Raw genomic sequence first — 20,619 nt, forward strand, 5'->3', positions numbered from 1 at the left:
ATCATTTAATATTTATCACTTCCCACCTTTTGAAGTGTTCCACGAAGGTTTAATTGTATGAGGATAATAATATAATAACAAAATTATTCTGAATTCCTCCTTTTTTTTTTTGTGTGTGTGTGTGCGTTCAGTTCATATAAATAGAATTATCTCTTTCTTTTTTTTTTTTTTTTTTTTGAAACAAAATATTGAAATGACTGTAAGAACATCAGAAGATGTTTACAAATTTGTAAAAGATTGTATAAAAATAAAAGAAGAAATAGAAAATACAAAACAAGTAACAAAAAAAGAAAAGAACATTTGTGAATCTCAAAATAATTGTTCAAAATATAATTTCGATTATTCAAAATTTGAAAGCTGTATAAAAGAAATTGAAGATGAAGAAGAAGAAAAGAAAAAGAAAGAAGAAAACAAACATAACTTTTTGAATAAAAGAAACCCGTGTTCCCATGATCATTCAAAAGAAAGACAATTATATGAAAAAGATACAAAAGAAAAAATAAAAGCTTCGAATGCTTTTAATATAGAAGGGAAAAAGGCTTTTTATGAAAAAAATTATAAACTTGCTTGTGTTTATTTTCGAAAAGGATTAATACAATTAGATTATAGTTTTCCTGAATCCGAACCAGAGAAAAATGAACAAAACCAGCTAGAAATCAATTTACATTTAAATTTGGCATTAACGAAATTTCACATGTCCAATTATTATGAGTGCATCAGTGAATGTTCTACGGTATAATAAATATATTTATGTATGCGTTTATGGCTGTTCCTTTTTTGTATAACTTCATGTAATTTTTTTTTCTCCTTCGTTCTTCCTTTCTTTCGTTCTTATCCATAAATGGTTACAATTGAGTAGTATTACATCGTATCTCACTAAATTAAGCTACTCGTCACCATACTTTTTCTTTACTCCAAACGACTTCTCATTTTTCTGGTTTATTTGTTTCCATCATATTTTCGATTAGGTGCTAAATCTAGACAAGAATAATATAAAGGCATACTACAGAAAAGGACAGGCGTACATGAGCTTAGACTTGTATAATGAAGCAAAGCAAGAATTCTTAAAAGTTTTAGAGATTGACCCGAGCGATAATAATGTAAAAAAATCTTTGTCAATTTTAAAAAAGAAAATATTAATTTACAATAAGAAGAATAAATTAGTGTGTTCTAAATTTTTTTCATATAATGATAATCAAAGCGAACATAGCACAAATGATGAACAAAAAATAGCCAGTTATAATATAGTAGATGATAAAACAAATCAAGATAATAACAAGGAGTTGTCTAATAAATATAACGATAAATTAATTGTGAATAAGGAAAATAATTTGGAAAAAGTAGGTAAAAGCAATACCTTCCTCAACAAGACACTATTAAACATAATAGATAATAATTACATACACAAAACAAAAAATTACATATTTATGATATATGATAGCTCAAATTTTTATAAAAAATATTCAAAATTCTTTTTATTGAATAGTAATATATTCTTTTATCTTTTAATTTGTTTTTTAGTTTTTTTATTATCATTATTATTAATTCCTTCCTCTTTTCTTTTTACTTGTTATAAAATTTTTTTAAAATTTTTCTTATGGACTTTGTCAATTTTATTTATTATATATTATTTATTCATCTATGTGTATAACCAAGGAAAAAGTTAACATATTTACAGTTGGGTAATTTTTATATTAAGAATAGTATCTTAACAATTTTAACTCCGATGGAATATTTTCTTATGTGTGTGTATATCATAATGGCTATACAATATTTTGAAATGGAAACCCATGAATTATGCTTGCAGTTGTAAAAACAAAACGGCACAAAATAATGGAGCCCGAAACATGCTTTATATTATAATACAGTTCGACACATTAAAAATAAAGTTTCGAACTCACTACTGTAAATATTTAAAAATGCTAATTTATTTTTTATGTAACTTTTTCCCCTATTTCCTGTAACATTGTAACATGCATTATTTTTATTATATATACAATATCATAATTTTACATATAGTTACACATTGATATACCCTGTTTTATAGTATAATTTGAAAAGATTATCAAGCTTGAAAAAAAATAAAAAAATATTGCACACATTTTTGTCCTGTATATACTATTATGAACATGTAATTTTAATTTTTTAAAATAACAGTTTGTCATCAGCTATAAGATTTAATATTGTTCTCATTCAAATCGAACATCATAAAAAAAATAGTAAGGTACGATAATTTATTCATACAATTTATTTATTTTAATTATTTATTTTAATTATTTATATTAATTATTTATTTTAATTATTTATATTAATTATTTATATTAATTATTTATATTAATTATTTATGTTAATTATTTATTTTAATTATTTACGTTAATTATTTATTTTATATATTATTATTTTTTTTTCTCCTATTACAGTAATATGCTGTTCATTATTCCACCTTTGAAAAACCTAAAATATGAATAACTTTTTTTAATTGTTTTTTTACGTTTTCAAAATGTGCCATTATGAATCACATATTATTGAAACAGAAAAAGGGTCAATAAATGTATATTTTGAAAAACAAAGCAAGTTATATTGTTTAGTTCACACTGCAAACAATATTTTGCAAGGTCATGTGTATACACCCAAAGATTTTAAGGAATATGAAAGTAAGCTGAGTTATACTAATGATGAAACATTTGAATTAAATAGTAATGAAAATGATAAAATTGACAACTCAGTTAACGCACAATCTGTTGATTTGAAAACAGAAGATAAGTTAAATTATAATAACTTCCTCTCTTATGTTAAAAGTGGCATTTATTATTTTGGAAATTTTAATATAAATATTTTATATTTCTTGATGAATAAGCATAATATTGAGTTAACCTGGGTTGATAATAAAGAGATATTTCAAAAAGTAAATAATGACAGCAAAAACTGCTGCACAATTTTTGATGATAATCATTTAAATAACAGAGAACTAATTGCATTCATAATAAATATTGTTAAAATAAAATTTTTTGATTTATACCACCATAGGCATTTTTACACAATAAGAAAAATTTCAGGTACAATTTTCTTTTCTTTTCTTTTTTTGTTTTATGAAAAACATGAATAAAAAACAGTAATATATATAATCATGCGTAAAAAAGGAAAAAAGACATACATTTTTATACATTTATTTTTTCCAATATACTGTTTATTACATTTCTTATCTTTGTATAAACCATATTAATGCAGTGTTTAATATTTGTGACAGGAATGTGGTTCAAACTGGATTCATCCCTTAGCAAACCGGTGTTATTTCCCAGTAATTTTGATGTATACTATAAAAAAAAAAAAAAAATAAAATAATTAAGTAAACAAATAAATAAACAAATAAACAAATTAATGAATGCACGAATGCCCATATGCACGGATGAATGGCATATTAATTTAACAGTATTTATAATACTCACACGTGTACCAACAGGTGTAAAGATGAAAATTTTGGCGAATTGTAGTATACTTAACAAAAATTGCACATTCTTTAATAACATTCTTTTATATTATAAAATACATCTATAATAAGTTTTTAATGGAATTTCCTTTTTTCTGCACAGCTGAACTTATAATTCCAACATGTTTTTCACAAGTATCTTATTCCCATAAATACGTACTATTTTAAAAGAAATGTGTTTTCATTTCAGTTGTGTAGGAAATTATTAAGTTGAAAAGTAAACAGGATATGTATATATATATTGAAAAAATGATATACTACACATTTTTTTAACTTGATTTTTTGAACCAAAAAATATATAAATTTCTTAAAAGTTCACTTAACCATGGATCTTAATCTTTATTAAATTATTTATATACTCTTTCTTAATTTTTTTTATGCCCTTTAAAGCTTAATTTAACATTTAAAGCAGTGTGTATTATATTATAAATTCCCATAAATTTTTTCATTAATTTACGAATATATTTACATAATTATTGTACATGTACACTTGTATATATAATTATACAAACATACATACGTAAATACCCAAATATACTATACATAATTACGGTTATTTCATTTTTTTTTTTTCAGTTAAATGAACATTTAATCAGTATTGTAAAAGATAATAAATTATATAAATCTGACAATTATATTATACAAGTTTTTAAAAAGGGAAAGAATAATTTCAAATAGCATTATTATATAAAAACTGTGCATGCGCAAAACAGCTTTTATTAAAAAAAAAATAATAATAATATAAAACAAAAAAAAAAAAAAATTAAAAAATTTTGAACGTAAGTCAAAATATATTTATAATTTCCAAAAATTTGAAGTTTTTTCTTTTTGGTAAAGTGTTTATTTTATATACATATTTCCGTTGGTATTCGTCATTAAATACATAATTTATTACATACACATATATATATATATATATATATATATATATATTATATATATATATGCAAAATATATATGTATAATATACTGTTATATAAAAAGCATAATAAAATATATGGTACGAAGAGTAATTAAAAAAAGAGGTCAAAATCCATAGTAATGATAATATAAAGTGACAAATTACAAAAATGGGCGATAAATCCAGGAGAAGTAATAAAGTTACATAAATATTGTTCACCCTTCGTAGCATAATATATATTTAAAAAAAAAAAAAAAAACAGAAACAAATATTATATAAATTTGCCATACTTCGAATTTTTTTTTAGCCTTTCTTTTTGGAGTTACTGCTGTGATAATATTTTTTTCGTTTGCTGCAGTGGAGTCTCAAAGATATATGTGGTACTAAATAAGTTTAATACAATAACCGAGAAAAAAAAAAAAAAAGAAGGGCAAAAAGTAGCGGGGAAAAATTATGCTCTTTAGAAGATATAGGAAAATATAACGTAAATCTGACAATTTTTCTTTTTTTTTTCCACATTTGTTTAGGATATTTGCTAGTATATGTGTATCCATGTTGTTAATAATCGACGTAATGTTTTTTGGTGTTGATAAATTTATCTATGATCCATTTTACGCGTAATGAAATAAAATACTTAAATATTTATGTGTATTCTTTGCTTAAGAAAAGGAAGTAGTGTTTCACCTTGTATATCGTGTATATATGTAACACATACACCCATAGAAGCATACATAAATACATAAACGACTTTTGTTTTTATGTGTACGAATAATTATCACATTTGATCATTTTATTTTTTATACAAATTATAATTAAATGCAGCGTATATATAAAAGCATTTTAAAATAGAGGGTATATTGTTATATTTTATAATAAATATGATCACACTACATAGCAAGAAGTGTATTCAATTTTAAATCTTTTGTATGAAAATACACCTTTTTTTATTTTTTTTGTTTTTTATTTTTTTTGTTTTTTATTTTTTTTGTTTTTTTTTTTTGTTGTTTTTATTTTTATTTATTTGTCTACAATCATTCTTTTTTCTTTTTTCTTTTTTCTTCAGCAATTGGGAAAAAAAACATTTAAAGGATTTATAAATTAAGATAATGTTTATTATGCATATTATTAATATGGATAGACCTATTATATATAATACTATCGATGAATTAGTATTTCCTTCTTTTTTTTTTTTTAAGTTTTATTTTAAAAATATTGTTTACGTAGCATTTCTTTTTACGGGATAACTTTTCTTTGTTGTAATTTCAATTTGCACATTGTATAAATATGTCGAAAATGCGAAGAAAAAACATTATATATAGTTATCATAAATGCACTTAAAGAAAAAAATACTAGTGAAATACTTTGCTAGAGTAAATGTGGAAAATTAATTTGGTATTGAATGTAAATGTATGTATAGATAAAATACACAACAGAAATATATGCTATGTTGTAATTTTAATTTTTAATTTTTTTTTTTTTTTACCCTATTCCACGAAACATTTGTAAGTAAACATTTCCAATAAAATAAGAAAAAAAAAAAAAAAAAAGAAATATAAACTAAAACATAGTAATTTAAGAATGAATAATAGGGTGTGTGAAATACTATAACAGTTATTTTTACAATTAACTTGTAAAAAATATTTTTAACAATGTCTTCAATATCATACTTGGAGTTATTTAAAAGTCCTAATCTGCTGTAATAAAATACACATGAAGAAAAGTAACATACTCAGGAAGCGTTACCATTTTGTATTTTTTATAATATTTAGCTTGTTTATATATTTATTTATTTTATTATTATTTTATTTTTATTTTTTTGTCCTTTTTGATTGTAATTTGTTTTTCTTCAAATTTATTTGTCCCTTCGTTGTTACATATTTTCAATTTTACTAAAATTTACAAAATTTTCCTATCGTTTGATATGATTTGATTTATTTTATTTTTTTAGATTTTTTTATTTAAATTTATTTCATTTTTTTTTTTTTTTTTTTTTTTTTTTTTTTTTTTTTTAATTATTTTATTTTTTTTTTTATGACATCAAAAAAAAAATTAACATTTCTTATATTTACGTTTAAACAGATTAAAAATACATGCATATTAAAAGGAAAAAAAAAAAAATACATTTACACATAAATATATTCCACATTCTTCATATTACGAAACATCATATTACACAATGTTTATGAAATTTTAAATTTTTAAATTTTAAATTTTAAATTTTACTTTTTAATTTTTCGAAATGTTCATTGTTTACCGACTTGGAAATTTTCATGGCACTTCTGCGCTAAGTTACATACTTATTTGCAGAGCTTTGAAGTTTCATGAGGAACATAGATATTCTCACAATATATAATTGAACCCACTAATTTTGTTGACGCGTTCATATATAAATATAAATATAAATATAAATATAAATATAAATATAAATATAAATATATATATATATATATATATATACATTCACGCATACATGTTTATACAACTGTATATGCTTTCCAGCAGCCCTTCATTTTAAACATATTGTATACATGTTGGATAAGCTAACATACTCACATTTTTAGTATTTTATATATTATGTAATTCCAATTCATTATCTCATGTTTGGTTTTTCGTAAATGCCTGCAGTTAGACCATTTAAAAATTTTCTTCCATATTTTTGCTCCAATATTTTTCGCCTATTTTTTGCGCCCTTTTTATTACCCCCTTTTCTTTTGTGTTCCCCTACACATGCATATCTCTTTCTGGTAAATAATGTTTAAAGGAGATATCAAAAAGATATATGTAAAAAATCACATCAAGAAGATATATTTCGTAAAAAGACATAATGAAAATAGCAGTATTGAAGAAAAAAATAGCAGTATTCTTTACAAAAATTTCGATGATTTTGTTGCAATTTTAGTAAATATAAGAAAATTTGATAAAAATATAAAAAAATTAAAAGTTGATAAACGCAGCTCAGAATTTTCCAATATATTGTTAAAATATTTAAGTTTTCATGTGCATAAATTTGGTTATAAATTTCACTCGTTTATTTTAGAATACACTAAGGATTTGGCAGACTTTGACATAAATAATTGCTATGTTATAAATGAAATAAGCAAAACTGATATTCAGAATGTTGTAAAGAATGGATATTCGAGAATATTGTTTAAGTATGATAGTGTAAAAAATTTATTACATTACATAAAAAGACATATTATTATATTTGATACATTTAATGCAAATATTCAGCAGCTACTAACCAGATACTTGTATGTTTCCTTAAACCCTCTCAATTTGCTTATTTTTGTATATTTAAAAATTTACAACAATGGTGCTATAAACGGTACTATAAATGATGATACAAATGGTGCTATAAATACCAACAAGGCTAATGTCCAAAACAATAATAAAAAATCAAATGGGGAGTTAGTAATATGTAGTGTTAAAAATGCAGGGAAACATACTCCAGTGTCGAGGAAAGACGGCGTTCCTCTGCAAAATATTATGAATGATGTTGCAAAAATTTTCGAAAGGGATACCTTCTTTTGTAACGATTTATATTTCTTTTTATGCACATATGCAGAATATATTATGAAATATACTATAATTAGTTGTTATGGTGAAATATATAACGATAATGAAGTTATAAAAGGGAAATTAAAAATATTTCAGTGGTCCAAAAGGAGTATAAGAAGTTGTGTAATGCAAAAAATACGTCTATATGGCACTTTAAAAAATTTAAAATTAACTGATAAAATTAATATTAAGTACACTTTTAATTCATACGAAATGAATGTTATTCAATATATTAAAAATTTTAAAAGGTTTACGGAAGTTGGTAATGGTTTTAAAAATATTAAAATGTCTCACAGAAATTATTCATATATTTATGAATTAGTTTTACTCCTTTATTTTATCAAAAAGTGCTTATATCATTTGAATGATAATGTCGATTTTGTTTTACAAGTTTCCCTATACACTATATATAAAACCATAAAAGTGACTATTATATATTTATATTTTAACTTACCAAAATATATGAATCATTACTTTTTGAATATTTTTTTAATATTTTTTAAAAATAAAACAAAAAAAGTATCAGCTACTATGAACAAAATGAAAAGGACATACAGAAATGTTATGAATAATGTATCTAAGCAAAGGATAAATTATATGAGGAAAAAATTGTTTAACTGTGCGAAAGTGAATAAACAAAATGACACAAACAAAGTACATATGAAGAAGACAGCTATTGTCAAAATTGATATTAAAAATTCAGAAAAAAAAAAATTAAAAGAAATTTTAAATATCACCTTTTTTGAAATAGATAACTATAATGAAAGAGTGTACAATGGGAGTGAACTAAAAAATTTTTTGAATTTCCATGTCTACGGTTCTGTTATACAGTTAAAATATAACAGTGAACAGCACTTGAGAAGGAAAGAGAAGCTTCGAAAGGATAAATTCTTATCAATAAAAAAAAAAGTAAGGGAAAAAATAGAGAAAATGGGGAAAGTAGAGAAAATGGAAAAAACAGAAAAAAAGGAAAAAGTTGAAAAAATAGAAAAAGCGGAAAAAGAGGAAAAAATAGAAAAAGAGGAAAAAATGGAAAAAAAGGAAAGTGACCAAAAGTATGAAAAAAAATGTAATTTTTTCTACCCAAATAAGTTTCTGTTTATGAAAAGATATTCCTCACTATATAGAAAGACATCCAGAAATAGGATTAGGAAAAGGGAAAACTTATATGATAGCATTTCTGTAAATGCACAAGCAAATAATGCAAAATGCTATATCTGCAACAGGTTCTTGTATAAGCGTAAAAATAATAAAGATGAATTAACTAAGGTGCACCCTTTTAATTGTGATCAAAATGTTACCAACATATATTCTGAAGATGGTTATGTTTGTAAGAAGAGAGTTTTGCATAAGCTACTAAAATGTACATACGGAAATCTTCTAAAGCAAAATAAATGCGTTTTAATTAAGAAAAGTGAGAATGCTTATTGCACGAACCTTCCTATGTATGCAAATGATTATAAAGTTGAAAATAATGAATGTTTTAATAATAACCACCATGTGAATAGCCATTTTGGTGCAAAAGTCGAAATTTTGAAACACGAGGAACAAATTTCTGGGCCTGTTCAGGATAATTCTAATGTTCATGAAAAAATTGAATACACTTTACCTTCTCAATTATTAGAAAATGCATCACCAAAAAATCAAATCAAAGTAGATAACGTAGAATTAGCAAGAAATGCAGATAGTGAAAGTAATTTTAGTGCGACTTTTGAGAAAAACAGGGCACAAGAGGAAGGAGTAGCAAACGAGGAAGGGGTAGCAAACGAGGAAGGGGTAGCAAACGAGGAAGGAGTAGCAAACGAGGAAGAGATAGCACAAGAGGAAGGGGTAACACATGAGGAAGGGATAGCACAAGAGGAAGAGGTAGCAAAAGAGGAAGAGATAGCACAAGAGGAAGGGGTAGCACAAGAGGAAGGGGTAGCACAAGAGGAAGGGGTAGCACAAGAGGAAGAGATAGCACAAGAGGAAGAGATAGCACAAGATGAAGGGGTAGCAAACGAGGAAGAGATAGCACAAGAGGAAGGGGTAACACATGAGGAAGGGATAGCACAAGAGGAAGAGATAGCAAACGAGGAAGAGAGAGCACAAGAAGAAGGGGTAGCACAAGAGGAAGGGGTAACACAGGAGGAAGAGGTAGCAAAAGAGGAAGATATAGCACAAGAGGAAGGGGTAGCACAAGAGGAAGGGGTAACACAAGAGGAAGAGGTAGCAAAAGAGGAAGAGATAGCACAAGAGGAAGAGGTAGCAAAAGAGGAAATGATCGAAGGGAATAAAGCAACACAGGAAGACGAACCGATGCAAAGTCCAAGTAATACAAAAGATGTAAAAATGATGGAGACAGAGAATGCTAAAGTAATAGATGAAGAGATCATTGGTAGTTGTAGTCATAGTTTTAATCATAGTTTTAGTCGTACTTTTAGTCCTAGTAGTAGTCTTCCTGGTGATAAAGCTGCAAATAATGATTCTTTACAAAATCGCAAAGAGGAGGAACGTGATAAGATGTCCATTGTATCATCAAAAGAAAAATGTATGAATGGAACTAAGCATAAAAAAAGTGATGAACAACGTAATATAAAAAATGAGGGAAAATATGCGAAATACTTTTCCGATGAGTCGACTGCCACAGAAAGTTCAACGGATGATGAAGATTTTTACATAAAAATAGGAGGAAAATTAATAAAAAACGGGAAAAAAAAAAAAAAAAAAAAAAAAGTTATAAAAGATGGAAAAAAGAAAAAAGAAATAATAGAAGTTGAAAAAAGTGGAAATAATGTAAGGAGAAGCATAAGACTTCAGCATAAATTAAAAAGAAAAATCAAGGTGCAAAAAGATATATTAAAAGGCAAAAATCGTGTTAGCCAAATAAGAAACAGGAAGGGACAATTTGTAAAAGAAGGCAAAAATCAAAGCAACGCATACAATAAAAAGGACACAGAAAATACATTTTCAGAAGTGGGGCTAAAAGATGGACAAGAAGAACAAAAAGGAACAAATGAAAAGGATTCAGCGAAAAAGAAAAAAGTAGGAAAACAAAATATATGTGTAACAAATGACAAATATAATAATGATAAACGGAGGAAGGGGAGTAATAGTAGTAGGACTAGAAGTAGGAGTAGAAGTGGAAGTAGAAGTGGAAGTAAGAGTAGCAGCAGGAGGAGTGACAGGGGGGTAGATCTAGGAAACTGTGGAAAAGACCACCGTGGAGATGAAGCTTACACCATACATAATGGAGGTCAAAGGGATCAAGGAGTAGGCAAGGAAGGAAAAGATCATTCAAAAAAAAAAATTTCGGATATAAAAAAAAAGAATCCGAATAAAAAAAAAGATTGCACTTATGATGAAACGCCAAAAGGGAAAAATAGTAAAAAGTTAATATTTACTATGTCACTGAGTGATAGTACCGGGGAGTCTTTGAATTTAGAAAATGCAAATGGTAACAGAGCTGTGCAAGGTTCTATAGCACGAAAGGAAAAAGATAAAAGGACGAAAAAGATAGGCGAACCGTTAAATACGGATGCAAAGTATGAGAATAAATATGAAAAATATGAAGATATAAAAATAGCAAAAGAGAACGTCCAAATGTTAAGAGAGAATAATGTGGACCATTTTGATAAACCATTTGCAGATACATACGAAATATATATGAATGAAAGAATAGAAGAAGATAAGATATATAGTATTTATAGCAAATTCAAATTAGTTGTTATTTATTTATTTGATCATTATGTTATTGGAGGTTTATATCTGATTAATCCTTACAACAGTCAGGAAAAAAAAAGGTATATTCATTTTGCCAGAATGCAATCAAATATTAATAACATAAATCATACAAAAATATTTCATTATAACAGTAACGAATTAGTAGGATCATTAAAGAAGAATTCCAAGATATTACTATTAAGTGATAAGAATGAAAAGAGGGTAATGAAAATTTTATCAAAACGTGGAAATGGGATTAATGGTAGTACATATAAATGTATGATTAACGATAAATTATTAGCTTGTAAAGTCCAACAAAAATTGCATTTAGCAAAAAAAGAAATATATTTTTCTTATATACTTAAGGTAAGAAAAAGTAATAAGTTGTACAAATATACCAAATATAGTAACATAAATTATAGTAGCAAAAATTTTTTTTTTGAAATATTTAAAGAAAATAGATATATTTTTCCTGATGAATTACATTATAGAATGAACAAAAAAAAGTCAGGTTCTTCTAATGCTTTACAAAAATCTAAAAATAAAAATGATATACAAAATGGTGGAACTCAAAATCCATCGAATGAAAATGGCATGTCTATTTTGCTCATGAACACATACAAATATGTCATATCTTTAAACGAGTTAATCAATACTTATATTAAAAAAAATTATAAAGCGATAAGTGAGGAATTTATTTTATTTATTGTATACCAGATTATTGTAGGTGTACTACAGTTACATTTATTGGATGTGTTACATGGGGATCTTAAAATCGATAATATTTTAATTGTGAAAAATGAAAATATGTCCAATGATGATGGAACAAAGGATTATAATATACGTAAAAAGGATAGAAACGATAAAAATTATAAAAATGATGAAAACGGTAGAAACCATATAAATGATAAATATGATGAAAACGGTAGAAACCATATAAATGATGAAAAGGACAAAAGTAAAGCTGCAAAGAAGAAGGGGAAAAATAATCATTGTGAAAATCCTAAGGAGGATGGAAAACAAAAATATAATTATAATGACCTTTTTTATAATGATAAATTAAAGGAAGATAATAAAAATGCATTTCTTAGAAATACTTTTCCTTTAAACTTATTCCTAATTGATATAGGTCGTGGTATAGATATTAAACATTTTAAAAAATATATCTTTTATGGAGAAAAAAATTGTGACTGTTATAATTTTTTAACTGACTCTGTTTATAATTATCATATAGATCTTGTAGGAATTGCTCAAGTAGCTAGCTGTCTATTATTTTACAGGCATATTGGGCATGTGAAATATAAATATGAAGATAAAATAGTAGATAGAAATAACATCGTTATTAACAATTTAGACATCACATACGTAACACATAACAATCATTTTTTAAAGCGTAACGGCAGTAATGGTAGTACTACTAATAATAAAAATAAGAACAATAACAATAACAACAACAACAACAACAACAAGGAGGAGGAGGAGGAGGAGGACCAACAGGAAGAGAAGAAGAAGAAAAAAAAAGCTAGCGATAGTACCATTAGTAAGAGCAAATATCAGGAAATAGAAAATTTCATAAAAGCAAAGGAACAAACGTATGTGGAAAATGCAAATACGCTTGATAGTAACGACAAGTACTATAAAGGGGCGATTAACAAAGGCGAAAACGGCATGTGCTCATCTGCCTTAGACGATGTACATGCAGACTCCGGAAAGAAAAATTGCGCGCGGGATGGTAGTAGTACCAACGGTAATAGTGATAGTAAATGTAGTAGCAACAGTGGCAGTAACAGTAATAATAACAGTAATAGTAACAGTAACGGAGATAACAACTCCAAAGGAGAGGAGAAATGTAATTATACAACTAGAAGTCAGACGAAAATGAGGCGGGATCAGGAGCAGAAACAGGCGCAGAATAAGAAGCAGAATTATAAGACGAGAAAAAGGTCTAATGACGAAACGGACGAGGAGGATGAGAACAACTCGGAGAGGGTTTATTATATAGACTATTCGAAATTCTTATCAATAGATGAAAAAAATAAGGAAAAGATTAACAGCTATTTTAATGAAATTAAAAAACAAACAGACAGTTATTTTGTTGAAAAAGAAGAGGAAAATAAAATAAAAAATTTCAACGTAAAAATGATGTTAAGTAGGAAAAAATATCAAGATTTTTGGCAAATATTTTTTCATCTTTTATTAAATTTTTGTAATGTATACGAATTAAATTATATTCATTTTAATTCTAATGAGAAAAATAAAAATTGTGAAAAGGGTAATATGTCTAATAACATATTAATAAACAAATCGGACAATTATTATTTCAATTTTGACCAAAATAATTGGGAAGAAATTAACAGCAAAAATAAGAATAAGGTAGCTTCTATATATTTTAGCCAAAAGAGGAAATACTACAATAATAGCGAAAAAAATTATTATGGAGATACGGATTTAAAAAAGAGAAATAACGAGTCTATAAGTAACGCTTATTATAGTGATAGCACTAATAAAGCTAAAGGGATAATTAGAAGCAAAGAGATCGGCTGTTGCAATGGAAGAGGCATTGACAATGATATTAGGGGAGGAAGTTACATTAACAGAGGGATTGATATTAGCAGAGCCAATCGAGATAATGGGTATCCTCATAACCCACACACCACTAATGACCAGAGGGGCAACTTAAGAAGAGAATGTTTGAAAGAATCCTTAATTATGGGTGAGAATATAGGAAACAATAATAAATATTTTTTCATACAGAATTCTATTTCGAATTTGAAAAGCTTAAAAAAAACAATGCATGACAACTGGATAAATAATGGCAAGAGTAAAATGATAACAAATAACAAGACAGACCAGAACAGTAATGCTAACAAAAGTGATGGTAGATTTAAAAGAAAACTACTATTTTTTGAAAATGAACAGAATAAAACAAAGTGCAGGAAATTAAATGATGCAAATTATTATATCAGTGAATGCTCTTCTAATGACACTAAGAAATCCACAAAATATATCAACAAACTCATGAAAAAAAAAGCAATATTTATTCTTTTAAATTTAAAAAGAGCAATCGAAAAAATATTCGATGACGATGAAGAGAAGCAAGCAATACTGCTGAGGGAAATGTATAATGCATCCACCTTATTTTGAAGTGTAGCGCATATTGCATTTTTTCAGGCCTATTCTTGGAGGCACTTTTTTTACATATTCTTTTTTTTGTAAAACCTTCGTTATAAATACTTTTTTTTTTTTTTTTTTATTCTCCTCTTCTCAAATAGTTATTAACTAGCTAACATTATCATTGCTCATTATGTAGATTTACACATATGTTTCTATTTTATAATATATGGTGATATTTCTTTTTTGTTTTTTTCTTTTTCCCATTCCGTTACCTTTTCATCGAAACAATATTATATCTTTTGTGCGACTTTCATTTTATGTATGGTTCGAGCCCTGGATGTTCACTTGTGTGTAACAATTTTTAGCAATTGTTTTCTTCTTTTTAATATTTACGTCCTGCTTCTTTTTATGGAAACATCATTTATGATGGGAGTGCGAATGCATAACTATCTGTGAAGCTGCTTGTTTTTGCTTGTTTATCTTATTTTTTTTTTTTTTTTACTCTTTTTTGTTCCATATGCAAAAGAAAAATAAAAATCGAAAAATGGAAATGAAAATGAAAAAAAAAAAAAATCGCAGTAGCAGTATAATATGAAGTGTAAATAATTAAAACTTTTCCAACGTCAAATTAATAGTTTTTACGAATACTCAAAGAATAATTTGCTTCATTTCCATATTTTATTCTTTTTTTTTTTACCAATATAATCTTGTAGCTATTAATTTTAACAAAAAAAAAAAAATAAAATAAAATTGCTTATCAAAGGCCGTAAAATTGCAGAATTACCATTGTAAGTAGTAAACAAATCGGGGGATAATATGATATACACACTCTTGAGTTTATGTCCAATTCGTTTCGTACGTTAAATGTGTTTCATATATCTCCCATTAACTGAGAATTACACGGTTGTACGAACGCAAGAGCATATAGCATCCATTTTAACATAATTATTTTGCATACAAAAATAGGGAAATTCAATAATAAAGGCTGCGTGCTGGATGTGTAAGTATATCGCTAAATAAATGTTTCTATTTGATACATAGAAATATACTTTAAAAAATTAATTTTTTTTTTTTTTTTTTGGAAGGTTTACTTCAAACCGAAGCAAATAATATGAGGTGTTTTCCCCTTATGAATTTACAAAAAAATAAAAGTCGATCGATTTATCCCGAAATTCGTGCAAAATGTACAACTTTGCAAAGTTATTTCGATCGAATTTTATTGATATAAATACAATAAATAAATTCGAAATTTTTTTAAAAACGATATTAGGAATATATAAGGCTCCAGATAGAACGCACTTGTTGGCCCATGCAGCAGATATATCAGCGTTATATGCAGTAAAAAAAATATATAATTATATGAAAGAAGATGAAGAAGGTAGGGTTATACTACGCGAGAAGCCTTTGCTAATTAGACAAGATATACAATTTAATGAACTAAAAAAATTACCAAAAAATACGTTAGGATATAAATATATGGAATTTTTAGAAACATATAAATTACATGCACATGACAGAGAAGTGTCTCATTTTTTTACTGATATAAATTATTCATACATTTTAACAAGATACAGACAAATTCACGATATAGGACATGTTGTATACGATTTAAATATATCCATAGAATCAGAAGCAGCTCTCAAACTAATTGAATTAATACAAACCAAATTGCCTATCACATTACTAGCTGTTTTAATAGCCCCTCTTATGACACCCCTTTATCGATTTCAATATACATTTAAAGATCAAATTCCATCAAATTTTCTGACATCAAATTTTGACTATACATATAACGATATATATAAATATATAGATGAGATGTCCATTAAGCAGTATGAATATAATTTAACTGATTATTTTCATGTTGACAAAAGGGGTGATAATATTTTTTATAATAAATTATATAAGTACTATTTTGACAATATTAATAATTCGTCCTTTGTGAGAGGATCTATTATATACGGTTTTGAAAATAATAGTAATAACGACATCATATTTGATAAATTAAATAATGAATACATATTTTTAAAAAATCCTGAAAAAAAATATCTTCTTTTTCAATATAAACCAAGAAAAATATTACTAAAACAGTTGTACCCATGGGCATACACCGCCGGGATATTAACACGTAAACCCTTGCATTCTATTCATATCGAAAAATGGCTTGATAAGGACATCGATCTGTTCAGAAAAACGTACAATATTCATCCTTTACCTTCACACTTACGTCTTATGGCCGGGATTAACTGAACGAGTTGACGGAAAAGGAGAATATGAACTAACAGACAATTATAATAATGTGGGGAAAATAAAGACGAACTTTAAAATATGTTTCCCTCGAAATGCATTTTTTCCTTAATATTTATACACGAATGGTGGAAATACCCAAACAAAACAAGATGAATGGAATAAATAATAAAGATGTAAAAAGTTTATTTTACACCCTCCAACAAATACGAATGCACATTTTTTTATCCCCCTTTTACTCTATTATATGAACACTTATTTTTTATGTGACACATGTTTTTTTGTAATTTTTTTTAATGCATAATTATTTTATTTTTATTTCTATTATTTTTCTATTATGTTGCTATTATTTTGCTATTATTTTGCTATTATTTTGCTATTATTTTGCTATCATTTTGCTATCATTTTGCTATTATTTTGCTATTATATTTCTATTTTTTTTCAATTATTTTTCTATATTTTTCTTATTATTTTTCATTTTTTTTTTATTTCTTTGTCTTTTATTAAACGTAGAGCTGCGTGACGCAATGCTCTTTCTGCATGAGGATGTTGATAATCATACCTTTAAAAAAAAAAAAAACATATATTTTGTAATAAACCATAACAATACTATTATTCAGTCGTATTATAAATGTCCCCCTTTTATTATAACATTTACTTCGTATTCATTGTGCATAATTTTAAATCTCGTTCATATGAAAAAAAATCCAAAAGGCCGTTTACACACTTTTTACGTCCATCAGATTATGTCAGATATTACACTTGTCTTTTTCTTTGCATTTCTTGCACTTACTGTGAAGCTAGACTCCATCCATTTTTTGAGTTTGCTTATTTCCGATTTTTCCTTTTTTATGTTCAACCTTTTCTTAAACCTCCTGTAAAAAAAAATAAGCGGAATTGTATAAAATGATTAAATGAACAAATAAATGGACAAATAAATGAACAAATAAATGAACAAATAAATGGACAAATAAATGAACAAATAAATGAACAAATAAATGGACAGAGATATAAATAATTAAATAAGGAGGTAAATGCACTTCTCCTTGCTGTATTTTATGAAAGAGAAAAGAAAAAGTCCCTCATGTATGTATATGTACATGTTTGTGCACTTTGCACATATATATATAACCTGATCGACTTCTTCGATCTGCATTCGCCCTTCTTAGCATGGGTAGTTCTAAAGTGTCTTTCATAATTATTATACAATATATACATACAGACAGCTGCGTATTTCTCTTTATTTACACTGATGTTTTTATTTTTATGTATAATGTTATATATATCTTCAGGAACTGATAAGATATACCCTCTTTTACAATACAAGTAATTTTGAATAAAAAAGTTTATATCCCCAACATTTTTTTTAAAATTTAATAATTCATTTAAAAAATTAATCATTTTACTTTTCGTATTTAAAAGAATATTTTTTTCTACAATAAAAGTTATATTAGTATAAATTTTTTTTTTGAAATTTTTCAAAAAAACTTTCTTCTTTTGTATATAATATAAAGAAGCAGAAATAAAAGAGTGCCCGTATTTTTCATATATTTTTTTAGCCTCTTCTATATGTTTGTGATCTTCGATAACAACATTCTTTATTTCTTCAATTAAAAAATTGAGAAAATTATTTTTAAGGATTCTTAATGAGGGCAAAGAATAATTTGTAAAATTCAACAGACTGTTCAACGTTTCATATTCTTTATTTTCTTTTTTGCTGTTGTAAAATAAGACAGACTCAACAATATCCTCATTGGTACTGCTACTGCTGCTCTTTTCTATGTTACTCTCTTCATTTTTATCCAGAATACTACTTCCATTTTGTACTCCTAGCGCTACTGGATTGTCTTCTGTCATTATAATATTATCTGATAATACATCGACATATGAACATACGCTTTCGTGAAAGGTATAGTGTATATACAAATTTGCATCCACTTGATAAATTTTTCTTATATTTATATCATTAGTAATTAAGATATAGTCACTTGATCTGCGCAATGTACTCACTATATTATTTTTACATGACCTGTTGTAGGTATTTGATATGAACACACATGGAATGTACGAATTGATAAAACAGTAGAAAGCATATATATCATTTTTATTGTAATAAATTAATATTTTTCTGTCTTTGTTTATATTTAACAAATAAAATAATATTAAAAATTTTTTGTCGTCGTTTAAAGGTGCATTAATACTCATATGCTTACAAATGTTTTTCCTGTATCCCCTCAAATCGAAATAGTGAAAAGGGTTGTAACAAATATCATCAGTAACTCCGCTAAAACGGTTAAACTTCTTTGGGGAAGAAGATATTTCATTCATATTCTTTTCAAAAATAATTTTGTATTTTATATTTTTTAAATACTGTATCATATCATTGACAACCCATCCATCAAATAATTTATTTATTAAAAGAATCTGCACCATATTACCTCTTTCTTGCCTTTCCTGCTTTTCTTTACAATATTTCATAATTTTTTTTAACATAACACTTTTTTTTTTTTTATATATTTCATATACATCATCTACCACAACAAAATTTATTTGCTCCAATAGAATACCCAAATCGCAGGAGTCATTTAAATTTTCTATGTTTAAGACAATAATATTATATAAAAAAAAATTTTTCTTTATATTATCAATGCTTTTCTCGTTCGATATTATGTATGTTGATATGTCGGCACTTTTTAGTTTTATTATGGTCTCGTACAGTGCTAGTGTTTTCTCTTTTGAGCAGCCAATGAAAAGGGTAGAGTTATGAGGGTAAAAAAAATTTTTTTTTTTGTCGTCATTATCGTTATCGTTTTTCTTATAGTTGTGGTTGTCGCTATTGTTGTTCTTATCGTTGTTGTCTACTTTTTTTTCTTTTTTTTTTTTTCCTAACTTTTCCATATATACATTTTCTCTTTTACCGTTTGTCGTGCTAGCCCTTGCAATGGCTCCTTGACACATTGAAGCTGTAGTAACACGCGCGTTTAATGACCCACCATTTGAAACATCCCCTTTTGTAGATTTTATTTTATAAAAAGAATAAATAATGTAAGCTATCACACAGTCTGAATGCAGTACATTTATAAAAAGATTGTTATACTTTAACAACTCAATTAACACATATTGATACATGTACATATAATATATATTTCTTTCATTTAACAACTCTTTTACGAAAATATTACTTACATTATTCGTTTCTATAATTTCGTTATTTTTTCCAAATAAACTACTTTTGTCTTTTTCCTTTGAAAAAATTTTATTCAAGTAAATATTTTCTTCCTCTTTTTTTTTTTTATTACCATATATAAAGTTTCTTTTTATAAAATCAGTTTTTAATCCTTTCTTTATTTTCGCTGATGATATAACGAACTTTCTCTTATCACTTTTGTTATATTTTCCAATAATTACACTGTAGGTACGACATGACATATTTAATTTAACCCTTTCATGAACATTATAATTTTGTAAAATTCTTTTTAATTCATTATAACGAGAAAAATAATTATATATATTTATCATATTTTATATGAGGCTAATTGAAGGAGTATTTGACTAACACTTTTTTGTGCCTCCTAGTTAAGGTACTTTTATATTTTTTTTTTTCTATAAA

The 20,619-nt window shown here is 26.0% G+C and overlaps 4 protein-coding genes across 4 annotated transcripts; 3 read left to right on the top strand and 1 right to left on the bottom strand.

Annotated features, from left to right (window-relative positions):
* Window positions 1–193: 193 nt before the first annotated feature.
* MKS88_002718 (Josephin domain-containing protein) lies at window positions 194–3,278 on the top strand (the record flags this gene model as incomplete). Its single annotated transcript, XM_067215752.1, has 4 exons — window positions 194–733; window positions 969–1,485; window positions 2,535–3,056; window positions 3,229–3,278. 4 exons carry the CDS (start codon window positions 194–196, stop codon window positions 3,276–3,278), a joined length of 1,629 nt encoding a protein of 542 aa, XP_067073299.1.
* A 3,861-nt stretch (window positions 3,279–7,139) lies between these two features.
* On the top strand, window positions 7,140–14,792 carry MKS88_002719 (uncharacterized protein; the record flags this gene model as incomplete). Its single annotated transcript, XM_067215753.1, has 1 exon — window positions 7,140–14,792. The coding sequence occupies one exon, from the start codon at window positions 7,140–7,142 to the stop codon at window positions 14,790–14,792; it is 7,653 nt and encodes a 2,550-aa protein (XP_067073300.1).
* Window positions 14,793–15,944: 1,152 nt separating this feature from the next.
* Window positions 15,945–17,012, top strand: MKS88_002720 (ubiquinone biosynthesis protein COQ4; the record flags this gene model as incomplete). Its single annotated transcript, XM_067215754.1, has 1 exon — window positions 15,945–17,012. The coding sequence occupies one exon, from the start codon at window positions 15,945–15,947 to the stop codon at window positions 17,010–17,012; it is 1,068 nt and encodes a 355-aa protein (XP_067073301.1).
* Window positions 17,013–17,748: 736 nt separating this feature from the next.
* Window positions 17,749–20,528, bottom strand: MKS88_002721 (uncharacterized protein; the record flags this gene model as incomplete). Its single annotated transcript, XM_067215755.1, has 2 exons — window positions 17,749–17,884; window positions 18,142–20,528. 2 exons carry the CDS (start codon window positions 20,526–20,528, stop codon window positions 17,749–17,751), a joined length of 2,523 nt encoding a protein of 840 aa, XP_067073302.1.
* Window positions 20,529–20,619: the final 91 nt, after the last annotated feature.

The sequence above is a fragment of the Plasmodium brasilianum genome, chromosome 9 (genome assembly GCF_023973825.1).
Source record: "Plasmodium brasilianum strain Bolivian I chromosome 9, whole genome shotgun sequence".
Taxonomy (NCBI): Eukaryota; Apicomplexa; class Aconoidasida; order Haemosporida; family Plasmodiidae; genus Plasmodium; species Plasmodium brasilianum.